Raw genomic sequence first — 27,515 nt, forward strand, 5'->3', positions numbered from 1 at the left:
ATTTTTAATGTTACAAATCCAACTTCATGAATTTTATGAGCATTTTCATAATTTTATAATCAAGTTTTAGTTTTTAATACTCAATTTAGATATTTTGAGCCTTTTAGAAAAGGTATATGGAATTCACTGTTCATATTTTAAATAAATTTACATATTGAATATCTACTAGGGTAATATGTTATAAATACAATTTGAAGTAAGCTAATTTACATTTCCCTACAAATTATACTAGTACCTTACTAGTCTTGCTACTTAACCATTTATTCCCTATGTAATGTTCCTATAAAAAGCTATAAATACTAAGTTAAATTACGGTACAATACTGGGAATCATACAATATACACACCTGTATAAATGTGCTTTGTCCTCATGTGATCTATCAAAATAAATAACTATAATTCCAATAGTAATTTTCTGTACATGACCAAAAAAAGTATCTTACATGAAAAACAATAAATCACCAAAAACCATACATGGAGACATTTTGAATGCTTAAAACTCTAAAACAATGGCACAAAAATAAGATAACAACAAACAAGCAAGCCTAACTGAATCTTTCTTTTTACATAAGAAATTTAATATAAGGAACACAAACTTTTTGGCTACCAAATGACGAGTCTCTGCCCAAGTGATTATGTCACCATATCATACTAACAAATTAGGGCAAAATTTTGCAGAATGCATTACTCTAGCTGGTGTCCTTTTAAGGTTCTCAAGCATAGATCCCACAGAAAACAGATGGGGATTTGTGGTATTGCTAACTCAGTCTACAGAGAAGCTCAAGAGAGAAAACCCATGTCTGCCATTTAAAATTAGAGATAAAGGAAAATACTTGTCTGACTCTCAAATTACAAGCTATCATAATGATAATTCTAAAAAAAATTGTCATTACAATGGAAATGAGGAATGTTAAGTATTGAAAATGTAAAAAGGTAACTTTTTACATCTTTAATTTAAAGGGTCAGCTATCAAAGACAAAAAAGGAACTAACACAAATGTATAACCCCCCCCCCAGTGATCTCACAAATAAGTGATAAAAAGAGATAAATAATTCTCAAAAGAAATAAATACCAAGACTAAATATATATGTGCCAAATAACATACCATTCAAATTCTTTAAGGAAAAGTTAAATGAAATACAGAAGGCAATAGACAGTAAAGGTATACTTGTGGAAGCTACCTCAACTTTTCCCCTCTCACAGGGAAATAAATCTAACTATAAAATAGTTATATTAAGAAAGAACTCAAGGAAATGAATCGACTATTAGAAGAGGTAGGCCTTTGGGAAAAGCCAAATGAGAACAGTAGCTGTGCTATACAAAGCATCTTCACAAAAACTTAAAAATAATGAAAGGCTGTGATTAACAGATTAAAAGCTAATTGGAAACTGAATCTCATCCTAAAGAATGAGTGAGTCCAAAGAACTGCAAATTATGGAAATCAAGCAATTTCAGGCTTTATACGCCCAACAAAACAAATTGGCAAAGAGGACAACTGGCGGGAGGGGTAATGCAGACTAGAAACACTAAACATAAATATGAACATCTGACAACTTAATTATGAATATGCCTAAAGTTAGGTCCAATTTACTTGGTGGCTCAACTACTGGAAAGGAGAGGTGTTCTTTGTGTGAGAGAGTCTGCTATTTGGACTTGCACAGCCCCAGGTGAATTGTTTCAGTGCTATTTCTGCTCACATAACTCTTCTCCCATCCCCTCTCTTTCCTGGTCTTGTTTAAATTTTCTATGACCAAAACACATTCTGTGTTTTCAGTTTTGCTCCAAATTGTTCCTTCAATGCAATATCCATGAGATTTAAAATCAGTAACTAATGAAGCTATTTCAAAGTGAAGTGTTGATACACATTAAAGCTATTTTTTCCATTTATGGTCTAAAATATCACATTACCCTGCCAGGTTTAATTTCAAAGCAAACTCAAATACCAGAAGGTTTGAACAAATCTATTTGTTAAATGTGTCTTTCCCCATTGACCCAATAAAACAAGTTTCGCTATGCACCAAGAAGAGCATTTTGTGTTTTTGTTCATATTGAATGCTGGGCATCAGCTACACATCATGCTTCTGTAGGGAGGCATGTCCCTGGAGCTAGTCAATGACAAGTCAGTGTCTAGCACCGACACTCCCCAGCCGGAACCTCGTGCTCCCACCTGACTTTCCTCTGCCCTAGATCACAGGGTAGTCTGTGCAAGTTCTCTGGGCACCTGCAAAGTTTTTCCTCTTGCTAGAGTGTACACGCCTTATGGGTGAAGGCTGCCTGTGTTCACTCTTGTGTCCCTCTGGCCCAACAGCATTTTAAACACAGCAGACACTGAAGCATTCCCTTTCTTTAGTTCTCTAAATTGACTGCACACAGCAGCTAGCTTAACCAGAGAGGATGCCAAATACTCACAGTATAAAAGAAAACAATGCAGAAACTCCTTCCCCCTTGAAAGTTTATTTTAACAGATTGGTCAAGAGTGACAGAATCACAAGACAGAAGGTGCTGTTCTTAGGGATTTAAGATTACATTGGCTTCTTTTATATAGGCGAGTTCCTTTTGAAGATGATGCCATTGGTGACTATAATCTATGCAAACATCTTGGCTGATACTTCAAATGTGAAGTTTTATTAACAAGTCACCTTGGCACATTATAATCATTTATACTAAATACCTAACTCATGACTAGATATTAGTTATTACATGGATCTCTTTAAAGTGACCGAGTATTGTAAATTTTTCTAGTTGCAATAAATGATTTTTTTACTGCCGTCTTACCTTAAAAAAAGTTTTTCAAGTGCCCAAACTGTTTAAATGTACATATTTAAAGCTTAAAGTTAGAATCCATATAATTCATATACTTTGTAGTGTCCTTCCAATGGGAACAGGAAAACAATGCAATCATGTCACTATCTAAACTTTAAGCTTTTCAATTCAAAATACTAAAGACAAAAATACATTTCACATTAGAAGCTATTTTTTTCTTCAAGTAAATTGTTTTAAATGAAATACAGGAAGCTGGACCAGTGGAGGAAGACCCAATCTACAAGCACTTTGACAGCTGGCTTGTATATCTGCTGGACTTGATGTTGCCACCTTCTTTCTATCTAGGATGAGCGTCTCCTCAGTGATTCTTCAGGATGTGGCCTCCACTCCCAATATCAGTAGTGGGCCCAAAATACTGGCAATCCTAGAGGCTTAAAGAACATCTTTCGTATAGCCTTCCTATGCTGACTGCCTTTAAAAAAAAAAAAGCACCCAGTTCTTGTTCCAATAATCATAACTCTGCCCCCCAAATTAAAAAGATTATAAATTAGTAAACAGTTTTCAGCCAAAATTAATTCACTAAACAAAACCAAATATGGTTAGGGAAACAGAAAGAGCACTTTATGAAATTTAATTTCATAAGGATAAAAATATCAGAAGATATTCTCTTTCTATCTTTACCTTTTAAAGGTATTAATCTTCTCTCTAAAGAGACATAATGATTTAAAACAGAAAGTATGCAAAGTGCCTTGTCAGTGGATATACACATACATGTGCTGGAAATTGCTAAGGCACTCAGAATGAATTCACTTAACTTGGGCAATACAGCAAGTCTTGCTCAGAAAATATTGGTTAGCCACAGAAGCTTCTGTGACAGCAAGTGGAAATAATGTGACAAACACCTTGTTTGGCCTAAGCAAATTAATTGTGAGGTTTTTCCTCACTTCATTATAAAGTGCTTTCTTCCTTGGTCTTTCCATTAGCATCATGACTTGCCCCCATCAAAGGCACTAATGTCTTTGACCTTTTTCTTTGAAACAGATCAGATGTTTAAAAAACCTGTTTTACTAAAAATTAAATGGGGAGGGAGAAAAGGAATGTCACTAAGTTTTATTATTTTTCTAGGAACAAAGGAAAACTACTTGAATAACATTGTGCTTTCTTTTTATTTCTGAAATTATGCCATTAAATATACATGGAATTAAAATGTAACCCTCTCTACAAGTCTGTTGGTGAGACACAAAGCCCCACACCCCTTCCAATTTAGTGTTCAGAATTAACGAAACTTCCGAATGCTTCCTTTCCCCCAAAGGAAGCCAATAAAGTAAAAAGTTTAACTTTCATTTTACAAAAAATATTTTGTTTCATCTTCTTATAAATCTTGAAATGCTTACAAAAGCCAGAAAATACATTTTAAAGTGTTTTTTGCTGTTGTTGTTGTTTTTTTAAACACAAAGCTCCAACCCTTTAAAGCATAGTCATGGTCAGAAAAGTGACAGTTAAAATGACTTCTTAATCTAAATTTCCCCTCTCAGCCAATTCCAAGTATAATTACTGTATCTGAAAACCAAAATGAGATTGCTAGCTTTTCATCTCACAAGGCCCTACTTCTATTTGTACATTGTTCTTCTGTTCCACCTAATGCATCTGCCCCAAAAGCAAAGTATCTTGAATCCTATCTCAGCTGAGCAGGCAAACCACAATACTTGGGAGACAAGCTACTGCCCTGCAGTCTGAAATATGGCTTGGTCAGTAAAAACCAAAAATAGGATTCAAGAAAAAGCAGAGAGACTATTTTTAGAACCAATTTTCTAACCTTTAAGTATACTTTTTTGCATTGAAAAAGTATGGGAAAAAAGATCACATATACATAAAGAGGTCTCAGCTTTTCAACCATTTGGCATTTTTATATGAATAATTTTCTTCTTTGGAAAGTGTATTTATACTCTGGTGTATTGATTACCATAACATTTGCATTACAATGAAAAGTATTCCCCCACCCCCACTTTCTGGTATGTTCTGTAGTGAATTGCATCAATTATCCCTCCTGCATTTCCAGGATGATGCTCCTTCATCCTGGAGTTTTTTAAATTTTGGACCAAGAAAGAACCACCAACCGAATCCAATAATAACACAGACAATAGATTCCACATAATAGCCATCCAATGCAGTAACACAAGAGCCACCAAGTTTTTTGCAAAGCTGTAAAAACAAAAATATTAATGAGAATGTGTTTTCAAAGTACTTAATAAATCAAACAATCAAAATTTAAGTTCTTCAATAATTTGTTGACTTCTAGAATATTTCAAATAATTTCATTTATAAACTAACCTCACTAAAGATTTTTAGAGACCATTTCTGCATACTTTCTCCCTTGTATAATTAGTCATTTGCATTAAAACTTAAAAAAATTAAATCAGACTTTTTGAAATCTGTAGGTATTTTCCACAAATTTTAGCCTTATTCTAGACTGTTCTCATCGGCAACAGTGGTATACTATATAGATAAGGAGAATCTGTTTTTAGCTACTCTGATTACTTCAGTAATCAGTTATTCAGAACCTGTCATTAGTCTTTCTCCTCTAACTGAATCTGTGAGCTCCTTGAGAACAGGAATTGTTGCTGGGTCTTGGCCCCCTCCCCCAGAGGCCTGGCCCAAAGTGCATAATCAGTGCACTTGTTTAATCTACTCTTGTTACAGAAGTGGTGAAGGATTCATTGGACATTCACTGGTGCCTAGGGGGTGCAGAACACTTGATCAGAGCAGTGCTGCAGAGACTTTAAGGAACTAAAGTCATGCCACTGCTGTCAGATAAACTAAATGGGAACTTTCAATTCTGGGCAGCACCAAGCCAATAACTCTACTCACTTCGATTGCTTCAGGAGTCCAACAATTCTGGTTCGATGCTCCCACGCACTCCTTCACTGTGAGAGGATCCACCAGCCAAAGAGCGACGGTTGAAGGCCAGTTCCCTCCCAGATTGGACACAGTGTTTAAAAGGGTCATATATGTGCCTCCAATAAGTGGGTCGCTAACTTTGGCATTAAAAGCCATTATGGAAACATACATGCTGTACAATGTGATCTGCAGAAAGAAGGTAAAACAAATCACATCAAGGAACTAGAAAGGTTAGTCAAGTAAAGAGATTTTTCTGGGGGACGTGAAGTCAGAAGGGGATGGGATAGACTGCTGACTTGGAGACTTAGCTTGTAAAAGGGGAGTTAGAATTTTCCTGTGTTGTTCCTGAGGGAAAAATCAGCACCAATGAGTGGAAGTCACAGGTAGATAAATTTTGTTCAACATAAAGATAAATGATTAGCAGTAAGACAGCTCAAAACAGAACCAATCACACTGAAAAGTAGTGAGCTGCCTGTCAAATATTCAGGCAGGGATGGGGCAATCTGGGTTAGGACGGTAGTAATGAACTCCTTGTGTGGGAGCATGGTTCTAGGAAAATTTTTTTATTTTTTTCTAATGTTAGGTTCTAAAATCTAAAGATACTGGATGTTACAAAATCCAAATTTACTTTTCACATTCATAATTTTATAGCGAAGTCTGGAGTTGGATTTCCAAGTGACATGTACTAGTAAAGAAAAATGTTAGTTAATCCTAAAGTGGCAGAAGCCAAGTCAAATTATTTGCACATTGATTACTACTTTAAATGCTATGGGGCAGCTAGGCAGCACAGTGGATAAAACACTAGGCCTAGATTTGAGAGAAAGTAGGTTTAAATCTGCTTTCAGACACTCCATAGTTGTATGACCTTGGGCAAGTCACATCCTCATTTGTCTAGCCCTTGCCCCTCTGTCTTAAGAGTCATTCCAAACTAGAAAATAAGGTTTAAAAAAAATCTTAAAAACTTATCTGACAATTGGTATGTTTATATGATTAGAAGATAATACAAACTATTTTAACATTAACCTAAGAAACATGATAAGAAAGAATTGAGTGCATACCCCTTTAATCAACTAGTGTTAACTCAAAATCAAATGGAAATATTTTTAGTATTTGCTCTATGATCACTCTTTATAATTAGCACAGAAACTCTAATCTATGAAGTTTGGATCACCCAGTAACCAGATTGATCTTTTGGAGCACTAGGTATATCTGGGTGAACTGTTAAACAGGCAGAAGCCCCAAAGGATCCAACCTAGATCAACTGCTAAATCTCCCAGGTTCTTGAAATGCCTTCTAGGACCATAAATTTGGGTCTTTCTAGCTACCTCAAACCCCTCAAATTACAGAGAAGAAAACTAAAGGGAAAGAAGGGAATTAACTTGTCCACATCCACAAAGGGAAGTGCCCAGGTGTAATGTGAACTCAAAATCTCTGACCTCCCAGTTGGGGATTTTTCCATTGTATCACTACTCCCTAAATGTTTGTTTGAGCTACTTTCCTCAAAATAACACAACTTACTCAGATGAAGCAGTTTAAGTAAAACTAATGCCAAGGAATGATTAGCTCTTTTTCCAGGCTCCCATAAACTGTTGAATCATGGGAGTCTACAAATGTATTCCTAACAGAAAAAAGTACTCAGTGCCTAAGTAAGGTGTAGTGTGCAAGGTCTGTCTGTCTTATCTATCTGACACTGCTCCACATCCCCCAATTCTGCAGAGCAAATTCTGCTCAGCTCAAGTTAGCAACCTGAGACCATCAAAAGCAGCAGAGGAATAAAGAATTATCCCTGTCCCCTCAGTTGTCCCTACTGAACAAGCATTTTCAAAAAACAATAACTGAAGTTGAGAGGGGAATACCTAAAACCTAAAGAGGACCAGATAGATAGAGATATTTGGAGAGTAAGAGGACTTTGTGACACATAACTGTGTTAAATGAATGATACCATTTCAACAAGAGACTCATTAATATTTATAAATTAGGTATATTCAGCTCCAAGACCTTTTGTAACCTTCAGTGGGGTCTTCTGGACTACAGAGTTGAATCCATACATATTGGGACATGAACTACATGCCAATAAGCAATAAAAGAGATAGCCTTATGGCCTCAAGGAGACTAGGGAGCAATTTTTGGTCTTCTAATGAATATATAGTCCCATCTTAGCTAGACACATTTTGGTTTACTGTTTAGATCCATTAAGCTGCAAATAATTTGTTTGATAATTTAATGAGTCCTGTGTCCAATAATCCTCATATGCAAATATTCTTTTTTTTTTTGAAAGTTGCCTAGCTTAGATTTTTATTACTTGCTATTGTATCATATGGTCATTTACCTCCTGGCTCTACCAAGTAGCTTACTAAAAAAAAATCCCAATTAAAGTGCCTTCTTGATCATATGATTGGGACATCATTAAAAATACATCACACATACATAGTGGAGACCTGATCAGGGTCTTGAAAAAATAGCCTTTTCCGTCTCAATGGTATATGCTGAATGACAACCACTCAAGGTATTCTTATTACATAGCCCCACAGCATTCTGGAAAACTCAGCTTTAGGAGAAAAAGGCCTTTCTGGTCTGTTCACAGTTAAGTTCCAGTTATTCAAATAAGTTCCTAACTACCAATCCTGTCCTCTAAATACCATCTTGCTTTTTGAATTGATAATTAAAAGTAGGGCCTATCTGGGAAACTGCCTCTTCCCTAGGAATGGAAGAGATCGCATATATGAAGAGGATACCTCCTGAGCAGACAATCACTACTTTTTTACCTGATGTAAGGCGTAACTCAGCAGCACTATAATATAGTAATAGAGTGGGAATCCTCCTTGATACGCTACTTTGGGAGTCCACCAAACCATCAAAGCATATTCCAAGCCAAGTAATAATCTGCATAGAAATAAAGAATTAGAAGCTGCTTTCAATTTTGGGGGCACGCCAAATCTTAGAAAATTATTCATGTGCACCTATGATTGACAGAGTCCTGCATCTAAAATGTACTTGAGACTGATGAGAAAAAACTCATTTAAAGAAACAAAGGGCAGTCTGATTTTCAAACATCTTTAATGCATGGCCATGTATCTCTAATGGGAAGAGAGATAATGGAATGTGTCTATTGGCAACACTTCCTTTCACACTTACCTGTAGGGCATGGCTTTATAAAACACATTTAGTGGCTGTGGGCCTGCTGTATACTTGCTGATAATCAGAGGCAGTATGATCTGTAAGGGAACCATTGGGACTGCCAATAGTGCCAAGTGCTCTTTGGGCACTCCCTCTTCTACCAATTTCAGTCCTGTCACTGCATCTGCTGCTGAAAAGCCAACCTGAAATAGAAAAGCAAAGGGAGAATTTAACTTTTGACTTGCGATGTCTTTCACCAAAGCAGAATCATAGAGTCAAGTGTTTTTAGAGCTGGAAAACACTCTGTTGAAGACAAAGAAACTGAGGCCTAAGCAGATGAAGGTATTGCCCAAAGGGCCAGGACTAGAACACACATGTCCCTGCTCAAGGTAAAAAGCTCATCTAACTGTGCCATTCATCTCTCCTTTGAAACACAAGTGATTTCATTCTAAATCTATGTCCATTTCATGACCGAGTAAGACATTATTGCTTCCAGCTTATAAATTAAAAAATAAAATAAAATAAAAGCAAAGAAAGGGAACTTGCCTAGAATAATTCTAATGAAATTATAAGTAAATTTCAGCACTTCTATTGTACTTCATTAGTTACTCATCAAATTCTATTTCTCTGCCACTCATACTCTAATATGATAAAAACACCAAAACGTAGTTACCTTTTATGTTTATAAACTATATTTCTACCAGTGATGGAAAAAGTAAAGATCTTTCTCCCTTTAAAACTAATTTCTAAATTACTAGCTCCAAGAGTCTTTCAGTCTTTTCCAAAAAATCTGAATATTTTCTTTGAGAAAATATAATCAGTAAGAATGACAGAAATGGGGCAGCTAGGTGGCATAGTGGATAGAGCACCAGGCCCAGCTGGATTCAGGAGAACCTTAGGTTCAAATCTTGGTCTCAGACACTTCCTAGTTGTGTGACCCTCGGCAAGTCACATAACCTCTTTTGCCTCACCTTGCCCTTTTGTTATTAAGACAGAAAATAAGAGTTAAAATTTTTTTTAATGAGGGAAAATATGGGAAGATGGACTTAAAGGGTCACAGATTTAAGAGGTAGGACAAGACTTTATAGGTTCATCTAGTGGAAACTTTTCATAATGCAGATAAAGAAACTAAAACCCTGAGAGATTCAATAATTTGCCCAATGACTTAGAATTCCCAGGATTTAAATGCCAGGCTTTTAACTCCAAATTCAGTGTTTTCCACATTACATATACACATACATATACATATATATATATATCCCTATAAAATTGTATATAAAAAGCATGTTGTACTCTTTTATTTATTTGTTTTAATTTTTAGAGTTTTACGATTTTCTTTACTGTATCTAGATCACTATTTCCATACAAGACTCATTTTGCTTGCCTCCAGAGAATATAACTAGGATCAAGGGTAGTAACTGCAAAGAGGCAATTTTAGGTTTGAGGTAAAGAAAAAACTCCCAACAACTAGAATTGTGTGGTGGGCTCTATGGAGGGAATGGATTCTTCTGTTCTAGAGTTCTTAAGGCAAAGATTAGTTGATCATTTGACAAGTTTGTATTAGAGGGGAGATAGGAACTAAGTTTCAGTAGTCAGAGCACTGGACTTAAGAGTCAGAAAGAGTTAATTCGAATCTAATTTCAGATAATTATATGCTATGTAAACTTGATCATCCTTTAACCTCTGTCTCATCTTTTTTGTTGTTCGGTAATTTCAGACTGATTCTCTGTGACCCCATTTGGGTTTTTTTTGGTGAAGATAGCAGAATAGTTTGTCATTTTCATCTCTAGCTCATTTTATAAATGAGGAAATTGTTTACTCTTTAAAAAAAAGATGTAAAGTAAAAGTTCTAAATGATCTAAAGTAAAAATTCTTTTGTTAAAAAAATTAAAGGATAGCAGATTTCTCGCTGTTTAGGTAGAGAATTCCACTTATATCACTATTTCTTTGTAAAAGCTGTTTATATTCATTCAACACTGTCTCAAAAGTTATACAAATACTACGAAAGTTAATTTATGATCATTTTCCTTGTGTAAATCCAAAAGATAGGTGAAAAAATTACTTAGGTGGTTAATATATTTATATTATATTGTAATAATAATATATAATATATATAATATATTATATATATAATATATAAAATAATAATATATAATATAATATATAATATAATTACATGCCAATTAGAGAACATGGGATGTTTCATCAATAGATGAAACCCTCCAAGACCACACACAGTAAGAAAAGTACTATTCTTCCTAACCCAATATTTATGCTAGTTACTGCAGTGCAGATACTTTTATTTTTATTATGGCATTTCCTTTTAATTTTTATTGATAATTAAATACAATGATTTTTATTATCAGTGTTATCTGTATGGTGCTGATTTGGGACCTAAGTCATGTAACAGACTCTGAAAATACATTTTATATCATTATCTAGGACTGGCATTTACTGCCCAATATTCTTGTTGCTAAGTACTGAAGGGAAAGAAACACTATAAACACTATAAAGGAGGAGGAAGAAGTGCAGCGAAGAAGATAAAAAGAGAGAAAGCTGAGTGGCCTGTGGGAGCCACAGACACCGATATTCTAGCTCTGCTGCTCTCTCACTTTGTGGCCTGGAATGAGTTGCTTACCTTTTTTGGGCCTCAGGGACCTCATCTGAAAACTGAAGGAGTAAGACTAAATGAAAGGCCCTCCAAATCCCAACGTATGATCTTCTGGCCATAATCACAGACACATTTTACAAAGAGTAAAGTATTTACAAAAATAGGAAGTAATCAGGATGACAGAATAGCTGAGAGAATAAGAAAGACCAAAAGTATAAACTCTAGAATGAAAGACTACTACTTAGAATTACAAATGCATCAATTCATAGTGTTTATTAAAATACTGAAAATATTATTTAATTTCATGAATTTTAAAGTTTACACTATGATGTCAAGACCACTTCTGATTTAAAGTTTATATTACTTGTTAAATTTAGATTCTGACAACAAGTTTTTTTCTTCCTTTTAAAGGATTTGAAACATCTGAAAATTTTATATATAGCAGTAAGATGAGGAGGTGATAAAGACTGACAAACTGTATATGGCCTAAACCTTTTAATGGTACTTCTTTAATACAGGCTAAACTATGAAAACACTTAAAAATACTTACATATACTGAGCTCACCTATAAAATAAACATAAATGGAAGGAATTGGTAATAACAGAATTATATGAATGTTTATTTTAAGTGTACTTACTTTTGCAGTTAAAATCATGAAGCAGAAAGTCATAACTGCTGGCATTTTTATAATTGTAAAGAGCAGCTTGTATGTGTCAGTGATCCCTTTGGTTTCTTCTTTTGATGGTGTAACTTCTTTGTTTTCTTTTTTAAGAAGGGCAATTAATGTTGTTGTTATAAAAAATATGGTTCCCCAGAAAAATAGGAAATCTAAAACACAAAAATAAAGGATTTTCTCTATTATTCATCTCAAAACAAGCACATGAGAATTGAGTTTAGGCTGTTTCTATATTTTTGTTTGAGTGAAGAATGTATGAAATGTATCATATGTTGGTCTTTGAGATACTTCACTGAATAACATAAGGAATTTTAGGAGAATTTTCTAGTTTATGGTTTTGAAATTTATGTATATTTTAAAATCTCTTCTACTATGTGGTAGAGAACTAAGTTATAAAAGTCTTAAAAAGCTGGATCACTAACAATAGCCTAAAATAAATATGTGTAAGGAGCACATATTAAATAATAATTAGCTAAGGAATGGTCATTAACCTGAAAAGGCAGACCTATTGACATAATAAAAAGAGAACAGCATGCAGAAACTGAGATGAGCCACCAAGGCCAATCACAAGAAAAACAGACTAGGAAGGTTTATGTTATCTTTACAAGGTAAGAGTGCTAGGTAATGACCCTGTGACACATGAAGGGTGACTACATAAAGAGTCAAGGCTTATTTTGTTATTTGAATGCCAGAACTGGCTTTTGTCTTAGAAGAATGATTTGGGGAGGCTCTATAGCCTCTTGCATTCAGCAGTCCTGGCCCAAATCATTTAGAACTTTTGAGAGCTGGCTTTAGAAGATAGCTCAACTAATACCTAGTGAAGTTGAACCAAGAGATTAATAGGCTCATCAAACAATTGCAATGGGCTAAAGCGGCCCAATGCCCGTAGAGCTACAATGAATGCCAGACAGCAGAGCTGAGAAAGTGCAGCCCCTGAATTCTCTGCTTGGCTGGGGGGAGAAGTGCTGATAGACTGCTCCTGCACTGGTTTGGTTGGCTTTCCTTTACCCTCTCTCTTTTGGATCACTGTTACAAGAAATAGCTCACTGGGAAGGTATACTAGGGAATGAAGAGGAAGCCAAAACAATGACTATTGATAAAAATAGCATTGAAAAATTCCTGAGGAATAGTTTGGCTCCTTAATGAACACAGATGCAAAACTCTTAAATAAAATACTAGCTAAAAGACTAAAGCAAACTGTCACAAGGATTATTCACTACAACCAAGTGGGATTTATACCAGGAATGCAAGGATGGTTTATTAGGAAAAACAATCTGCATAACTGACCATACCAACAACCAAACTAATAGAAATCACAGAATTATCTCAATAGAAGCAGAAAAAGCCTTTGACAACGTAAAACAATCATTCCTATTGAAAACACTAGAAAGCATAGGAATAGAAGGGCCTTTCCTAAAAATAATAAGCAATATTTATTTAAAACCAGCAGCAAGTATCATCTGCAAAGGGGATAAGTTAGGAGCCTTTCCAATAAGATCAGGAGTCAAGCAAGGATGCCCATTATCACCACTACTTTTTAATACTGTACTAGAAACACTAGCAGTAATAATTAGAGAAGAAAAAGAAATTGAAAGAATCAAAATAGGCAATGAGGAAACTAAACTGTCACTCTTTGCAGATGATATGATGGTCTACTTTGAGAATCCCAGAAAATCAACTAAAAAACTAATGGAAATAATTAATAACATTAGCAAAGTTGCAAGGTACAAAATAAACCCACATAAATCAGCAGCATTTCTATGTTTCCTACAAAACTCAGTAACAAGAGTTAGAGAAACTCCATTTAAAATGACTCTAGACAATATAAAACACTTGGGAATCTCTTTATCAAGACAAACTCAAGAATTATATGAATACAACTACAAAATACTTTTCACACAAATAAAACTGGATCTAAACAATTGGAAAAACATTAATTGGTCATGGGTAGGACAAGCTAATATAATAAAAATTATAATCCTACCTAAATTAATTTACTTATTCAATATTATACCTATCAGACTACCAAAAAACTTTATAGATTTAGAAAAAAATTATGTACAAAGTTCATCTCGAAGAACAAGAGAACTAATGGAAAAAAAATGTGATGGGGGCCTAGCAGCTCCAGATCTTAAACTGTACTATAAAGCAGTGATCATCTAAACAATATGGTACCGTCTAAGAGATAGAAGAGTGGATCAATGGGTAGACTTGGGGTAAATGACCTCAGCAAGATGGTGTTCGATAAACTCAAAGATCCCAGCTTTTGAGAAAAGAAGCCACTATTTGACAAAAACTGCTGGGAAAATTGGAAAAAGTGTGGGAAAAATTAGGTTTGGATCAACATCTCACAACCTTTAACCAAGATAAATTCAGAATGGGTAAATGACAAATATAAAGAGGGAAATTATAAGTAAATTAGGTGAATATAGGATAGTATACCTCTCAGATTTATAGGAAAGGAAAGAATTTAAGACAAAGCAAAAGATGGAGAACATTAAATATAAAATGAATAATTTCAATTATATGAAAGTAAAAAGGTTTTGTGCAAACAAAACCAATGCAACCAGAATTAGATGGGAAGCAACAAACTGGGGAAAAAATTTATTAAAAAAATCTAACAAAGGTCTAATTTCTCAAATTTATAAAGAACTAAGTCAAACGTAAAAGAAATCAAGCTATTCCCCAATTGATAAAATGGTCAAGGGATAGGAATAGGTAGCTTTCAGATAAAGAAATCAAAACTATCAATAAGCACATGAAAAAGTGTTCTAAATCCCTCCTGAATAGAGAAATGCAAATCAAAACAACTCTGAGGTACCACCTCACACCTAGCAGATTGGCCAACATGACAGAAAAGGAAAATAATCAATGTTGGAGGGGATGTTACAAAATTGAAACACTAATGCTTTGCTGGTGGAGTTGTGAATTGGTCCAACCATTCTGGAAGGCAACTTGGAATTATGCCCAAAAGGCTCTAAAAGACTGTCTGCCCTTGGATCCAGCCACACTACTGCTGGGTTTGTACCCCAAAGATAATAAGGAAAAAAACTTGTACAAAAATATTCACAGTCACACTCTTTGTGGTGGCAAAAAATTGGAAAATATGGGGATGTCCCTCAATTGGGAAATGGCTGAACAAACTGTAGTATCTGAGGGTGATGGAATATTATTGTGTTAAAAGGAATAAAGAACTAGAAGATTTCTATGTGAACTGGAACAACCTCCAGGAATTGCGGCAGAACGAAAGGAGTAGAACCAGGAGAACATTGTACACAGAGACTGATACACTGTGGCACAATCAAATGTAATGGACTACTAGCAGCAATGCAATGACCCAAGACAAGAATGGACTTAGGAGAAGGAACATTCTCCACATCCAGAGAAAGAATTGTGAGAGCAGAAACACAGAAGAAAAACTTATGATTGATCACTTGTTTATATAGAAATCTGATTTGGTGTTCTGGTTTTAAAAGATCACTCTATTACAAAAATGAATAATATAGAAATAGGTACCAAGTGATAATACATATATAACCCAGTTCAATTGCTTGTCAGCTCCAGGAGGTGGGGGAGGGAAGAGGGGAGGGAGAGCACATGAATCATGTAACCATGGAAAAATACTTTAAAATAAATTAAGAACTAAAATAAAAAAGTTTATGAGCAATAAGAAAAACTTCCTGTTCCTTGTTTAAAAAAAAACAACAAATTGGGAAACAATCTTCATTACAAAAACCTCTGACAAAGGTCTAATTACTCAAATTTATAAAGAGCTAAACCAGTTGTACAAAAAAATCAAGCCATTCTCCAATTGAAAAATGGGCAAGGGACATGAACAGGCAGTTTTCAGTCAAAGAAATCAAAACTATTAATAAGCACATGAAGAAGTGTTCTAAATCTCTTATAATCAGAGAGGTGCAAATCAAAACAACTCTGAGGTATCACCTCACACCTAGCAGATTGGCTAACATGATAGCAAAGGAAATAATGAATGCTGGAGGGGATGTGGCAAAGTGAAACATTAATTCATTGCTGGTGGAGTTGTGAACTGATTCAACCATTCTGGAGGGCAATTTGGAGCTATGCCCAAAGGGCGATAGAAGACTGTCTGCCCTTTGATCCAGCCATAGCACTGCTGGGTTTGTACCCCAAAGAGACAGTAAGTAAAAGGACTTGTACAAGAATATTCATAGCTGCACTGTTTGTGGTGGCAAGAAATTGGAAAATGAGGGGATGCCCGTCAATTGGAGAATACCTGAACAAACTGTGGTATATGTTGGTGATGGAATACTATTGTGCTCAAAGGAATAATAAAGTGGAGGAGTTCCATGGGAATTGGAACAACCTCCAGGAATGGATGCAGAGTGAGAGGAGCAGAACCAGGAGAACATTGTACACAGAGACGGATACACTGTGGTACAATCGAATGTAACAGACTTCTCCATTAGAGGCAATGATCCTGAACAACTTGGAGGAATATACGAGAAAAAACACTATCCACACCCAGAGGAAACACTGTGGGAGTAAAAACACCGAAGAAAAACAACTGCTTGAATACATGGGTCGAAGGGATATGGTTGAGGATGTGGACTCTAAATGAACATCCTAGTGCAAACATCAACATGGAAATAAGGCTCTGATCAAGGACACAAGAAATACCTAATGAAATTGCACGCTGGCTGCAGGAAGAGTGGGAGGAGGGGAAAGAGGGAATTAATGTGATTATTGTAACCAAGGAATAATGTTCTAAATTGACTAAATAAACTTATTCAAATAAAAAAAAACAAAAAAAACACAACCTCAACTTCTGCCTTAGAATCAATATTGTGTATTGGGTCCAAGGCAAAAGAATGGTAAGGGCTAGGCAATGGGAGTTAAGGGATTTGCCAGGGGTCACGTGGCTAGGAAGTGTTTGAGGCTATATTTGAACACAGGACCTCCCGGCTCTCAATCCACTGAACTACCCAGCTATCCCCTCATTCCTTGTTTTCTAACCTGTACCAGCCAATAGTATAATAATTCATATTAGCCAGCTTAATTCCTTGCCATATGCAAAAGACTTGGCTCCAAGTGATTTGTTAGCTATTTCTAAGTCAAATACATCCTGAAAGGATGAAGATTTGCCAACACAGTGAATATTCCAAAGGATAACATGCCCCAGGTTCAGAAACCAACAGCACTAAGGTATATGAGGTGGGATACACAAGGCAGAGCAAGCAATACAATTAAGGGTCAACCCCCCACCCCCCACACACATACTTTGTGAGGCCTTATGAAACTCTTCCCTATCAGAGCATTTAAGAAATTAAATGTGCAAATAGAGATAATCTACATTTTACCTTTCACTTCTGTTGTGTTTTTTTCAATTCCCTTTTCCAAGAACTTAATTTGCCCTCCCCCCTTATGGACAATAATAACAACAAGCATCTATAGAGTCCTTAAAAGAATTATAAACCAATTCATTCATTTTCATGAAAGCATTATTACTTCTGTTCTGTAGATGAGCAAGCTAAAGCTCTAGCTGACAATTCTATACTGATGCTATATGTCAATTGTAGCGCATCCTCCCAACACTTCCTGAAGTAGGGAACTACACATGTTCTCTCCATGTTCCAGAGGAGGACGCAAACAGGTTGGAGAAAGCTGGAAGCTGGGGACCTCAAGTTCCCACCAGCAGGGATCCAGGAAATCAATCAGGCAGCAAAGTGTCCAGGGGAGAGTCAGGAACTCCAATTCTGCCACTTGTGTGAGCCCAGGAAGTCATTTAACATGTCTTGCCCTCAGGCTTCTCATTTGTACAAAGAGAAGGTCAATGAGATGCTCTGGAATTGGAGATGCCTGTGCTAGGGAGTATCAGATGTACATCTCCAGGAGGGAAAGCTGGGCTGAGGTCCCCCTAAGCTATTTCTCCATCTTCAAGCTCAGTGTTTATATGTTGTAGGTCTTTGGGGTCTGCCCTGTTTTCTCTCTAATAGTCTCATGAGAGCCAAGCATGAGAATTCTGCCATCTTGTGGGTCCAATATTATTGAAGGTCAGCTGAATTTACATTTCAATGTAATTTTACATTGTAATTTTATGTATGTATTTTAATGTATTTATGTATGTAAATTTATGCATGTAAATTTACATACAATTACATACAATGCCATTTACAATCTTTTTTTCCCCAAACATTAAACTTTTCAAATGGCCTCTCTTGTCTGTACAACAAATGTTCCTTAATTAACCACCTGACTTTAAATTTCATCAAAAATGGCAGGAGACAGGATATCCAGTGGGGCAGAGAACACTGAGCATGACTGAGCATCCTGGGTTACCAGGGTTCAAAAGCTAATAGCAATAGCACCTGACTGGCAGTTTGAGACTCAAATTACATTAACTTGGTAGCACCAACAGGAGTTTAAATTCTAATGAATGCCCTTTACACATAAAAGACTCAAGTGAAAATGATGCTAGTTCACTGGCATATAAGGGTTGATATTTGCAAAAACTTTATATTTTGTTTGCTGAAGCATAAGCCAAAGATTTCTCTAACTCTTTAGAAAAGAAATATAAAGAAATCAAAGTTAACAAGTTAAGCAAGTTTGAACATGTACCTAATTGCTGTTTACAAAAGAGATTATCTCATTCCTTTTTTGTCTTTTATGAGCAGAGCTAATTTAGCACAATCTGAACAATTATTTCAAATATTGCTCATAGATGAAATGGGACCGGTCACAAGGAACCAACAGGTCAGACAATGGAAAAGACTAGAGGATGGAACCAAAACAGCAGAGTTGCAGGAAGAAGGACTTTGAGCTATTTCTCTAGCTTCTTCAACCAGATCTAGAAAATGCCCCACTGAATTCTGATGGGGAAATCCAGAAAAAGTCACAGCAAGTACTTTGTCTAGCCCAGCTGGATATAAAGAGAGAGACAAGTCTAAGGACATCAGGGCAAGCAGAGATCCCACATCCCTCCAAAATGCTAACTGACACAACCTAATTTGGGATACAAGGAGATGATTTGAGCCTGGGATGGAACTGCAAGGTAAGGAGCTGCCATAGTCCGTGAGGGGTTTATGGAGAAGAAAGCAAATTCAGAATCAAACATCAGTCATGTGGCTTGAACCCTAGGAGCAGAGCTTATATTCCAGTCTGAAACCTACATAGGACCTGACCAAAGTGCAATCAGTAGTTCTGTCTCCTCTGAACCAGAACTTTCCAGATGACTGACAGGAACTATGAATAGCACCTACCCACCTCTAAGGGCTGCTGTGAGGAGTAAATGAGATAACCCCACAGCACTTAGCACAATGGCTGGCACACAGTAAGTACTACATAAATGTCAGCTACTTATTATTACTGTTATTTAAATCATAATCTGGGCCAGGAATTTACAGAGCTCAGTCTTTGATCTGGATTAGACCATTGTGTGAATACTGTGTTTTAATAAAATTAGGACTCTGGTCCTTATATTTTAGTAAAATTTATTAGGATTACTTGTAGGTCCCCAGCCTGAGATGTCCCTGAGATCCTGAAATACAACATGCAATCCTCTAAATAAATAGCAAAGAGACCAGCCTGGACATTCTCTCCAGAAGTATGCAAAGAACCCAGTCCTAATATCGAGTCTGAAGTTAGGAACAAATTATTCTGGTGATAGGAAGACATAAGACCAGAAGAAGATAATGAATCCAAAACATCCACAAGCAAAACCTCAGAGAAAAACAAATTCAACTAAAATTCCTAGAAGAAATGATGCAAGTTTTTTTTAAAGAGTTTAAATGATCAGGGGTCCCCAAACTACAACCCACAGGCCACATGCAGAGGTGGGGGAAAGGCCCAGGCCATTTATCCTGCCCCCACTGCACTTCCGGAAGGGGCACCTCTTTCATTGGTGGTAAGTGAGAGGAGTACTGTATGTGGCGGCGGTGCTCCCATACAGTACTACTTCCCGTGACATAATCCTTTGCGTGGAGCCTTGTTCTGAGAGTAACTGAACGAGAAAGAGGCGCCACACAAAGGATTATGTGGCTGCACAATGGAAGACATCAGCATGGTGAGCTGCGGATCTTGGGGAGGGGATTCCTCAATATGTATATACTGCTGCCCTGTATAGTGCTGGCAGTGATGGGTCTGTGCAAGGTGTGACAGGCCCACCCCAGTCAGGGGGGCTGCAGCCTCTGCTATCCCAGACAGGGGTATACAGATTTTTCATAGTTTTTTTTTTAAATAGTCTGGTCCTCCAGCGGTCTGAGGGACACTGAACTGATCCCCTGTGTAAAAAGTTTAGGGACCACTGTTTTAAATGAAATGAGACCTCTAAAAAAAAAGGAAAAATAAATGAGATTTGTAGAAGAATTTGAAAGGAAATTAACAATTAATTTGGAACAACTTTGTCCAAATGACAAACTCCCTGAAAATCATAATTACCAAAAAGAAGGTAATGACTCCATAAAAAAAGAAAAAAAAACAAGAAATATTGAAACAAACTCAAAAGACTAGGAAAAAAAACAGAAAAGAAAAAACCAAGGAATTTCATTGTATAAACAACTGGTCTGGGAAAAAAATTTACAAATCATTAGACTACCTGAATAGTATAATCACAAGAAAATAAAGTATTTATGTCAAGAAATATATGTCAAGAAATGTTAAAAGAAAATTACCCTGATCTCTTAGAACCACTGGGGGGGGGGGGGGAATAGAAATTACCTCCTTAAAGAAACCTTGAAAAGGAAACTCCCAGAAACATCATACCCATGGGAGGGGACGGAAAGGGAGGGGGAAGGGGAGGGAGGAACAGAAAATGATTTTTGTAACCAGAGAATAATGTTCGAAACTGACCAAATTAAAAAATAATAATAATAATTTATTAGTGCCCACTATGAGCCAGGCCCAGTGCTGGGTGCTATAGGAGGAAGGGTCGCTGAAGGGGGCTGAGGTCTCCTGAGGAAGAAAATTTTGGAAAAAAAAAAAGAAAGAAACATCATATCCAAAAGCCAGTTTGCAAGTCAAATAAAAAATACTGCCAGAAACAATGAGGAACCAGTCAGAATCACAATCTAGCAACTATCAATGTATTTAACTTAAAATTATATTCTAGAAGGCAACAGATAATAGATTAAAGGACAAGAATAACCCACCTAGCAAAACTAAGTTTCATGCTACTGGGAAAAAAATGGACAATGAAACAGAAGACTTCCAAATACTCCTGATGCAAAGAGAAGAGCTGTGGAAAAATTCAAGTTCAAACACAGGAATGAAGAGAAACATAAAACAGTAAACACTAATAAACAATCATAAAGAACTACATAAGAATAAACTGCTTCCACTCAAATATGTGAAGATGATCTAAGTGTGCCCACTGAACCCCTATGATCAGTAGGGGAAATACAGAAGTCCAAGTAGTAAAGGCCCAGGAGGGGTTCAGTTAATTTAGAGGAGGGAAAAAGAAGGGAAGAAAAATATACAAAGGTAAGAGAAACAAAGATTAGGGAAAACTATCTCACATAATCAAGTTATAGAAGGAGATATCTATGCAAACAAAGGGAAGGAAACTGAAGAGTGGCTAACACCTAAACCTCACATATAAACTGGGAAGAAAAAACATAAACAGATTAATCTGAAGCAAACCAAACTCAAAGATGCACAAAAACATTTATGGCTCTTTTTGAGATGGCAAAGAATGGCAATCTGAATATATAAATTGATGATAAGTGATAGTATATGAATGTAATGGAATATTATTGTGCCATATGAAATAATGAAGGGTACGACCTGAGAACTGGAAGACTTGTACTGATGTAGAGTGAAGTGAGCATAACCAGTAGGACAACTTACATAATGACAAAACAACTTTGAGAAAATGAGGAACACTGATCAGCAGAATGACCAATATGACTAATGATGAAATATGACAGAGAAGTGAAAGGCACAGAGTACAGAATGAGAAATTTTTTTTGGACATGGACATCGTGGAAATTTGTTTTGCTTGATTATATGCATTCATGAGAGTGGTTTTGTTCTACTCTATCTCAGTTGTGGGTTGGTGAGTTGGGATGAGAGATAGAGAAGGTAGATTTTTGCTGAAAGAATAGGCAATGGGAGGTAGGTGACTTGTCCAGAATCACACAGCTAGGAAATGTTAGAGGCTAGATTTCAATCTAGGTCCTCTCATCTCTAGGCCAGATTCTCTATTCACTGAGAACTGTCCCAAATAAAATATAATTTTAAAAATCCTATGAAGGACAATGATGGAAGATTACAAACAATACTCTTCATAAAACAGTGAGGAATGGAAAGGGAAAAAAGAACTTATAGATAATTTGGTGAGAGACCCTAAGTCAGATCAGCCAGACAGCTTTTGGATGAAAATAGAAAACGATGAATAAACAAAAAGGAGAAAGACCTGTAAAGATTTCTAGAGACATTTCTAATCATGAAAAATGGGTGGCTAAGAGTGCAGGATCCAGAGTCAGGAAGACTCATCTTCTGAGTTAAAATCTGGCCTCAGACAATTACCAGCTTGATGATGCCTGAAAAGTCACTTAACCCTGTTGACTTCAGTTTCCTCATCTGTAAAATGAGCTGAGAAGGAAATAGTTAACTACTCCAGCATCTTTACAAGAAACTCAAAATAATACATTAAAACTGTAATGCAACCTTTTAAAGGAAGATTCCAGAAATTAAAAGTTCAAAGTCCATACAGAATAATCTTTCAAACAAGTTGAACAATATGATTCCCATCTTATTGTCGATACCTTGCTGGCAAAGGATGAGAGTCTATTTTTACAACTTATGTATTGATATCCATTCAAGCAAATTCTTATGAGAAATGAGACAGACAAGTTCAGTTCCAACCTCTTCCCAGTTGGTCTTCAACATCTGAAATCATGGCATTCTTCAGGTTTTCTTATAACCTCACTACAGGCTTCATTACTATTTACTGGACCCATTTCAACATGTTCCTAAATGGTATTCCTACCTATTCTCTCCCTTGCTAATCAATCCTTCATGCCACTGCCAAGTTAATTGTACTTTTGTAGATAAGTCACTTCTCTATTCCCAAATTCTCAATGTTTCCCAACTGGTTACTGAGTAAAGTTCAAACTTTGACATTCTTCGGTCTCCAAAATTTGACCAGCACTCTTCTGTTTCAGTTTTATCTCCCATCGTTACCCTTTATAGGCTCTGTTTTAACCAAATGGCCTACTTTCTGTCCTCTTAGCACCCTCTATTCTTTTCCATGTTTTTGCCCTGGCTCCTCAAATGTTCTTTTTTCCCATTCTTTAAAGCCCAATTTAAAATGCTACCTTTATCTTTTATTAAAGTCTTCCTTGAGAGGCTGTCCAGGCCCCACATAACACAATGTTTTAGAAATTCCTTACTACATTAAATATGGTATGTTGCCTGTGCCTTTCTTATTCTTTCATTAGACTTTACAAGGTCAGGGGCTATATCTTGACTAACTTTGCATATTATCCAGTACCTAGCATAGTGCTCTGCCCATCATGGACACTTAATAAATGATGGCTGAATCAGACCTTGATTTCTATATGAAAATATTAATGACTAGTCCACATCTCATTCTTTAGGGGACAATAAATGACCTATGTAATCCATTTATGCATGCATTAGGAAATGATTAGCCAATGAAGTAAATGTTAACAGACTCAAAATTTCAGAGTTCAGATGCTTTTACTCTACATAAGCCAGGCGCACCCTGAGCTAGCATATATAAACCTCTGGAGGAAGATGCAGCAAGTCTGAGAAAAACCAAATGAAGAAATTCTGGGAACTGTTTATAATAGTCATTGGATTGTACAAAAGAAGGGAGCTAAATAAAGCCCAATATCAATTTGAGGGGGAAAAAATGTTTTCCTGACTTCTTGTTAAAATTGGAAGGTTTGAAAAATTGCATATGTTGTTGAGACCACTTTGCTTAAATGCTTTTATTTGTTACAAGGGGTAGGGAATAGTGTTGGGAAATGATTGTGCTATAAAATACAGAAGGCATCAATAAAATAATAGCAAAATGAATGGTACTGCTATAGTAATTTAAGTCCTCCCTACAGAACAAGGATACTTTACTAAAATGGACTACAATTCCCAGGTTACTCCAGGATGGAGTATCCATCCTTACCATCCCAATCAGTCAACTCATTTGCAGGTTCTACCTTGGATCAGCTGCCACATTTGTCTAACAAATAATCTCCAGAACTAAAAAGAATTGGAACATCAGATACAGTGGAATGGCATCCAATCGTCTATCTTTGCTTGCTGGGCCAAAGATGCATATCTCTCTGCCTCAAAAGTCATCTAAGCTACATGAAGATGGTGCAACTTCCACCACCTTCTTTACCACAGTCTAGTCACTTTACCCCTGATTTCAACTTTTTTACTGTACAAGGAGGAGGATGAATTAAATGATCTAAAGGATCTCTTCCACATATAATTTCTATGTTACTACATTTAAACCAAAGATCCAGATGCCCCAAAAGCATAACTGAGGGAACTGACACAAGTGGAAATGAGATTAGCCAACATCCTTGGAGGGGCAAGTAAGCCCAAGAACCCCAGAGGGAGCAACACCCTCCAAACCATCGGTCTCACTTTCAAACTGGCCCCCAAAACCTACATGCAGAGAAATAAGCCCTATCAGAGGTGGCCCTCGTCCCTCAAATGTCATCAACTACCACCAGTAAGGCAGGAAAGCCAATTGGAGTCAGCAGTAAGGAGTTCAAGAAACATCCATGGAGCAGGTAAAAGTATCATCCACCTCAATTATCACTTCCTCTTGAGCTGAGGAATGATCCACAGACTTTGCACCCCATTTCTAAGCCTACCAACATAGGATAGATAGGGATAAGGTGCAAAGCCTGCCTGGCTTCCTGCAGCAAAAGTCCAGGAGCAGGAGATTCTGTGACCTGTCTCAGCTGAAGCTGAGACTACCAAAGACCAATAAAGGACTTCCACCAAAGTCCTTGGTAGTCAAATGGTTTAGTAAAAATCAATAGAAATGACAATTAAAGAAGATTCACCACCACCTGCTTTGCTGCTGCATTTTCCCTCTATGTGCTAGATCTCCCCACTGAAGAGTGAGCTCCTTGGGGAGGGGCTAGCTGGCATATTGGTAGCTCTTGTTTTGTTTCGTGCTTTAAATCCATAATATTGTTTTTTGTTTTTATCACGTTTTAAGATTTTCTTACATTGTGATTTGGGGGAAATTACTGTATAAGAAATGTCATTAATTCGAAAAAAATCATATTTGAGAGGATGTCATTGCATTTTTTAACTCTTACCTTCAGTCTAAGAATAATGTGTATTGTTTCTAAGGCAGAAGAGCAGTAAGGGATAGGCAGTGAGGGTTAAGTGATTTACTCAGGGTCACACTGTGAGCTATAAAGTGTAGCCCGGTGACTGCCCCCCAGATGACCAATTAAAGAGAAAGTATACCTGAAAGTGTAACAATCCCTCTGGGTTGGGGCTGAAACCGCAAATACTTGTTGCAGAAGTCTGCAGACTCGAGGGCCAAGAACAGAACATTGCCCAAGAAGTAGCCGGCTGTTTGACCCACAGAATTGCAGGTGGAAGCATAGCCCACATTCTCTCGAGAGAGCATCGTCAGCGCCCAACCGTCCACGGCAATGTCCTGCGTGGCGGCCAGAAATTCAAACAAGAAGAAGGTGAGGGTGAGCGCCATGACGTCGGGGCTGCCACCGTCCGCGGTGCCTAGCATGTGGTCCACCTGCGTGGACAGGTAGATCATGAAGAGCCCCAGGATGTACTGCGTGGGCACCAGCCACGACTTGCGGCGGCCAAAACTCTTGAAGTAGACAGCGTCCACGAGCGGGGCCCAGAGCAGCTTGAGGCTGAAGGGCCAGAAGACTAGGCTAAAGAATGCCTGGTCGGTGTAGCTGACATTTTTGCTCTGCAGTATGAGCGGGATGCTGCCGGCTAGCCCCAGCGGGATGCCCTGGAGTACGTAAAGAAAGAGCAGCAGCAGGATGTTACTCAGCTCGGCCCGGTAGCCCCTTGGGCCGCGAGGGGAACGGGTGCCAGTGGCGAGTAGCAGGGCCTCGCTGTCCCCCTCACCCCCGATGCTGTCGACGGGCTGCTCGGCTTCCCAGGTACCCGGCGGCAGAGACCCGCTCTTCATATCCAGGCAGTGGTTCATGGGCCCGAGCCGCCGCTGCCGGCTGCTGTCCTTGTGCGACAGGGTGGGAGACATGGCCTGACCGAGCCGCGCGGCAGAAGTAAACTAGCTTAGGGCGGGGGGGCGGCCCCGGGGGGCCGGAGGGAGCCTGGGCAGGGCCCGGGCCAGCGTCCCGGGCAGGGCGGCCGCGCCGGGCCACGGGCTGGACGAGGGGGCCGTGGTGCTGCGCGGGTCGGAGGCGAGCTCGCCGCGACCAGGCCGAGTCGAGGCTCGCGGAGGCGGCTTTGGACCTGGATCGGAGAGCCGACCCAACTCCTCAACTGTTCCGCTGGCCGGAGCCTCCCACTTTGCTGAAAGGATTCTGAAGGCACCAGATAACTTCCGGCAGCTCATGACTTCCGGCCTCGCGCGGTCGGAAGTGGTCCATCCCGTAAAGCTTGACTGTTTCGGCCCCTCTCCCGCTTCAAGCGAGCCAATCAGAAAGACGACCCGGCCTTCTACGGGTCGGGAGCAAAGCCGGAACAACAGTTTCAGCCATCGGGCTGCGGGAAAGGTTTTAACAGTTGCACTTAGTCAGCGGGGCGGGGCCGAGCGCCCAGAATCCCGACAACCTGACGGCTGCCGGGGAGCGTGGTGAGCTACCATTGGCCGAGGGTCGGTGCGCGTCACGTCCTGGGCGGGGCTTGCAGCGGGCGCGGGGCTCCAGTCGGTCTCCTCTGCGCCCTAGGTCCAAGCGCTTACCTCCCATGTAGGTAGGTAGTGTTCACGTGACCCTATTTCCTAGACCAGAAAGACTGAAAAGCCGATTCTCTCCGGCTTTGCTGCTGGCTCAGCCCTCTTCTCCTCTAACCCTCTGTAGCCCCCAAGTTCCTCCAGCAAGACAAACTTCTACTCTGCCGGAAACTTTCCTAATGGCTGGCTTGCTACAGATAAGGAAACTGAGTCAGGAAGAGGGGAACCTCAGTTACTCACATCCGGCTCCCGTCTCCGCCCCCTTCTCCCCCACGCACCCAATGCCAGCTCTCTGCTCCCTCTGACTATTTTGGACTCTTGTAACAGACTCGGGAAGCTCTTACGGGTCTCCCACTGTGCGCTGGGCATGTGGCCACAAGAAGGAGGCCGTCTGCCCCCAGCAATCTAGTCACTCCTGGGCGTCCTACGTGCTAAGGGATCTCGGACGAGACCCATAGTGAAGAAAGTACCCGATTTCTCCTTTTCTAATTGGAACTGACCTCTCTGTCGAGGCTTCCCTTCTTCCTTTCTTGGCTAGATTCCTTGAGAAGGCCGCCTGCATTTCGGCTTCCACTTCCCCC

At 38.3% G+C, this 27,515-nt stretch overlaps 1 protein-coding gene across 1 annotated transcript; it reads right to left on the reverse strand.

Moving 5' to 3' along the window:
* Nucleotides 1-2,434: 2,434 nt before the first annotated feature.
* Nucleotides 2,435-26,577, reverse strand: SLC33A1 (solute carrier family 33 member 1). The gene is made up of 6 exons (XM_001363769.4): nucleotides 25,503-26,577; nucleotides 12,027-12,217; nucleotides 8,796-8,980; nucleotides 8,426-8,543; nucleotides 5,631-5,846; nucleotides 2,435-4,964 (listed from the first exon to the last, which is right to left on the reverse strand). The coding sequence occupies exons 1-6, from the start codon at nucleotides 26,275-26,277 to the stop codon at nucleotides 4,797-4,799; spliced, it is 1,653 nt and encodes a 550-aa protein (XP_001363806.1). The 5' UTR covers nucleotides 26,278-26,577; the 3' UTR covers nucleotides 2,435-4,796.
* Between the last annotated feature and the right edge of the window lie 938 nt (nucleotides 26,578-27,515).

This window comes from Monodelphis domestica, chromosome 8 (genome assembly GCF_027887165.1).
Source record: "Monodelphis domestica isolate mMonDom1 chromosome 8, mMonDom1.pri, whole genome shotgun sequence".
Taxonomy (NCBI): domain Eukaryota; kingdom Metazoa; phylum Chordata; class Mammalia; order Didelphimorphia; family Didelphidae; genus Monodelphis; species Monodelphis domestica.